Consider the following 4,937-nt stretch of genomic DNA (forward strand, 5'->3'; position numbering starts at 1 on the left):
AGATCAATTGATCTCTTTATTGTCATTCTCTTGTGTTTACAAAGACAGAGAAATGAAACACTGTTTTTAAGGCCTTTTAACAGTGTCAAAGGTATTCACAAGAAATGGCTGAAGAATTTGAGTCCTGACCACAAATTACTTTTCTTAACTTTTTTTTTGAAGTGAGAGAATACAACGGTCTCTGCAAAATCATATAACGTTTCTGGCAGTCAAACTGTTGATGAGGTCTGGATAGTTTCTAGTTGTAAAATCATTCCTCTCCTCTCCACTTTTTCTTTTTTTTTTGTTGCACCGACTCAGGAATGTCGATTGGCACACTTTCTTTACAAGACATTGTAGTTGGAAAACTCCAAAAAGTACGTCAGGGTGGGAGAAAATATCGGCCTTTAATATATGTTGATATAGGATTGCATCACACTGATATTAACTCTTTCCATTTGAGTTGTTTTAATTGGTAAAATATTTAAAATTATTCTATTTCAATTCAGTTTATTTCTATAGCACCAATTCACAACATGTCATCTCAAAGCACTTTACATATTCAACCAGGTCATAGCGTCAAATTGATTAAAAGTTTTCTATCTAAGAAAAACCAGTTGATTGCATCGACTCATTGACTGGAAGCCAATCACTCACACCACTAATGGTTGTAGCGACAGTAGAGAGGAAAAACTCCATTTTAACATGAAGAAACCTCCAGCAGAACCAGCCATCTGCCGAGGCCGACTGGGCTTCAAGGAGACAGAAGCAGAGATACAGAAAGAAGTAGAGATACAAAAGGCAACTGTCAACCAGCTCAACTAATAAGGAGTAGTGCTGGGCAATTAATTGCATTTACAATATAATCACAATTTAGAAAAAAAACTCTTGATTTTAGTCAAATTACATTTATCAAGACTAAGACAATTTCTAACTCTCTGCAAAATCATATAAAGTTTCTGGCAGTCAAACTGTTGATGAGGTCTGGATAGTTTCTAGTTGTAAAATCCCTCCTCTCCTCTTTTTTTTTGCACCGACTCAGGAATGTGGATTGGCACATTTTCTTTTCAAGACATGCTAGTTAGAAAATTCCAAAAACTACGTATTGACTGAACAAAAACAGATTAAATCTGTAACTATCTTTTTTTGTTGGTTTGTTTTTTTTTATTTTTTGTCTGAGGGGGTTCTTTTTACATTCTCGTTGTTGCTTCAAATGGAAATTTGTATTCCTGGATCTCTGACGATGAACCGGTAACGCTTCTGTAGGAGGAAGACACTGAGTTTGGAGGGCATATCATAGATGCAAATATGATCAACTTTATTGTATTGTCTTTTTACAAAAGAATGAAGGTGCCCCCAGGTCCTGTTGTGGTCCTTTCAAAAAAAAAAATTTGACTCACATCTTTCTCCCATATCCTTAAAATGTTATCATCTTCACCAACTTTGTTTTCTGTTGTTTGTTTGTACAGTGAATCATGGCCAATGCGACCTCTTTGACATCACCCATGAATCAGTCGCATCCTGGCAATATCATCACCCCAGAATACAGTGATGTGGAGCTTGTATTTCTTGGCGTTGCTATGGCTATTCTTGTTGTAGCAATAGTTTTGGGTAAGTATCAAAAAATCCAGAATATGCACACACCTAAAACCTTTAAATATTGCATCAGACACAAAAATCATTGTAATAATTAAAATTTAATCAGCAGACCAAAAAAGCTAATAATTTCTACTCTGTAAAACAACCAGTTGCTAATAAAAGTTGAAAGTGTTTTTTTTATTTCTTTTATTCATATACTACACATACAATTTCATATCTTTGAATTTTGAATGAATTTAGATCTGGAATTTAACCGTTCTCTTCTAATACCTCTTCTTAACTTAACTTTTCAACATCTTACTGCTTCCACAGCTTTAGCTTCCGCTTTATTGAACAGCAACGTTCATATTGTAGAACCGGTGCTTATAGAGTTTTAAAAATCTTGGAATCAAATTTGTTTTGTGTTTCTTCATTATCATCTTTAGTGGGAGGTCTTAGTTGGCTTAGCCCAGTAATTCCTAGTGTAGCCCTGTTATCTGTCGATATTATAAATACACATGAAGCACTTTATTTACTAACAGATTGTTTGAAAACATAACTTTAAAAATAACAGATATCCCCAGCAGGATTCAGTAATCATTCAGAGCAACTTTGGATGTACACGGAGTGAGCTACCTGCATATGAATTATGTAACTCAACTAGCTCCTTTGATATAAGATGTGGAATTAATAAGAAGTGTTTTTAATTCTTGCATAAAATTTGTCATTTTTAAAAAGTACTTTTATTCTGGCAAATTGTCCTTATTTTAAACTATGATCTGTAGAGTGAAAAGACACTTTAACCCTTTATAGGGGACTCAGTGAAATGCTAAAATCAAAATTTCAAGCCAATAGTGTAATTGGAATCCAGGACAAAATTTTATTACCTTTGTAGCATAAAAAAAAATATGGATATGTTGATGGCAAAATTAGTGTCAATGTAATAACAAGAAACACCAACTTGCCCAAATATATTAAGAAAAATAACAAAATGCCTCTATAAGAAATTCATTAAAAACACTCTGAGAGTGAAAGACACACTAAATATAATAGTCAACTAGGCTTATTAATTTTTTAACTTTACTTTATACCTTTTTTTCTTGTTAACTTTTTTTCAACTTAATTTACAGTAGCTAATATATCATTTAAAGGCTCATCTAATTGGCAAAATAAGATGTACAGCCATGTAGCAGCATCTTTGCGAAATTGTTCGATATAGATCTTGTGCTTCTAGACCTCACTGAGGGATGAGGACTCCATTTGTAAGGGGTATGCAAGTGATCAAAAACTGTAACTTGCCCTATAAAGGGTTAACATGTACTGAGCAAAACAAATGTTTGGGTGGCTTTTAGTTTCAGACAACGAATAAAGAAATGCACAATTAGAGGGGAGTTGTTTAGAAACCTTAATCTGCTGTTCACTCCTTGTATTGTTTGGTTTCTGTCTTGCTCTTATGGGGGCTGTTCGCTCCACAATGCCTTCACAGCACAGAATAAGCTGCACCTGGTTAGACTCTTTTTAATAGTTATATAAAGTCTTAAAGGTATAGTGGAGGATGTTCTTTTTTATGTTTTCATGATATGTTTACATAAGGCTGTCTATCCCCCTTTTCACTTTGAGTCCTACATAGTGACATGAGTGACGCAAACAGCAACTGTTAAACAGAGCGTGCACAAGGATAAATGGACTCATGCACGCTCTCACACGCATTTAATATGTCTTCACTCACGGGCGCGGGTACAGGGTTGTGCATGTGCATTTTTTTTTAAAGGAGAGGGCGGGTCATTTCAATAATTCGCAAAAGGTGATTGACTGCAATTGATTTTATTTGGGCCACCAAGTTAAATGGGGCTGAAACTATTTTGAATTCTTTTTCACAGACTTTATTTTCTTTAACCTAATATCCACCACTTTAAAACTCCATTGGAATAAATTGTGGTTGTAGCACAATAAAATTAAAAAAGTTCCAGGGGGGCGGGAACATTTTGCAAGGAGTTCTACTTCAAAGGAAAGAGAATAAGAAATAATATTTTGTTTGTATGCAGGTAATGTGATGGTAATTACTGCCATCCTGCGCTTCCAGAGGCTCCAGACTATCACCAACCTCTTCATTGCCTCACTGGCTGTTGCTGATCTCATCATGGGTGTGATCGTGGTCCCTTTCAGCTCCAGTAACATCTTGCTGCAAAGTTGGAAGTTTGGAAACTTTATGTGTGACTTCTGGACGGCAACTGATGTGTTGTGTGTGACTGCCAGCATAGAAACACTGTGTGTGATTGCTCTGGACCGCTACCTCGCTATTACAAGGCCGCTCCGCTATACAACACTGCTCACCAGGTAAGACAGCTTTTAAAAGAAAAATATAGAATATTAACGGTAAATATTTCTGATTTTATGGAGCAAATGTTTACATTTCAGCCAATGAAATACTTAAAAATAGTTTTAAGTCTGTTGACAAACATAGTTTGTTTGGGTGTGGCCAGAGGAGCAAGTTGATGGAAAATGTTAACCCATTAAAACCCATTAAGACCTGAGGCACTCTTTACAAATGCATGCAGTTGACCTTAACTATCCCGTGCCTATTAGGTTAAGCTTTGCCCTGGTAATTATTAACCCTTTTAACTCCCTGTTTAACGTAAAGGAGAAATCCCAAAGCTGGTTGACAATGGCATCTATTTACAGATTTATGCCACTCTAATGTTCCAAAGACTTGAGGTCATACGGCTCTGTTAGTTTTTATTCCTCCTTTGCCAAAGGCTTTAAGGGCCATTTGCTCAACGCTGAATACTAAAACAAAACAAATAAGCTGAGCCACGGTTTATGCAACGAATTTGTTGTTATCTTTTTGATTAAGGTATTAATAATCCGCTATGGGGTATTTAGTTTTTTTACAGAAATTGACTCGCTGAAGCTAAAACTAAGCCACCTAGGGAGCAGAGTGTTCTTGCAGACAAAATAATTTTTTTCTATCTTAATGAAAATATATAAATACTTTTTTAACAAATTGTGCTAAAATTTCTTCTCTGAATTGGCTGTTTTTTTAATCAAATGGTATATTTGAAAAGCTATATGTTCCACTCAGTGATTCACTGTTCGCTAATTTTTTGGAAAATTACCCTAAATGGATGATTAATCATGATTTAAGGCTGATTTCTTTAATCCCTACTAAATATAGTTTTGCATAGAATCAATGTTGCACATTAGGTCTCAGTCAAGACATGATGTCTTTTCAGCCGATTAATGACATGTCTTAAAGCACCATAACTAATTTAGTGACAAAAACCAGTTATGTAAAAGACCTTATTCAGAGTTTGGTTTTCTAGAAATGTGTTTGATATAATCTTTGATAACTAGCTGAACTTAATGGCTTTGTTTTATGA

The 4,937-nt window shown here is 35.1% G+C and overlaps 1 protein-coding gene across 1 annotated transcript in view; it reads left to right on the top strand.

Moving 5' to 3' along the window:
- The window catches only part of LOC107084176 (beta-2 adrenergic receptor-like), a 15,207-nt gene that overhangs the window by 5,627 nt on the left and 4,643 nt on the right, over window positions 1–4,937 (top strand). The window contains exons 2-3 of the mRNA XM_015373886.1: window positions 1,449–1,590; window positions 3,603–3,894. Of these exons, the coding sequence (XP_015229372.1) occupies window positions 1,455–1,590; window positions 3,603–3,894 (428 nt within the window). The 5' untranslated portion in view covers window positions 1,449–1,454. The remainder of the gene's footprint in view (window positions 1–1,448; window positions 1,591–3,602; window positions 3,895–4,937) is intronic.

This window comes from Cyprinodon variegatus, unplaced genomic scaffold (assembly GCF_000732505.1).
Source record: "Cyprinodon variegatus isolate N-32 unplaced genomic scaffold, C_variegatus-1.0 Scaffold94, whole genome shotgun sequence".
In the NCBI taxonomy this organism is placed as follows: Eukaryota; Metazoa; Chordata; class Actinopteri; order Cyprinodontiformes; family Cyprinodontidae; genus Cyprinodon; species Cyprinodon variegatus.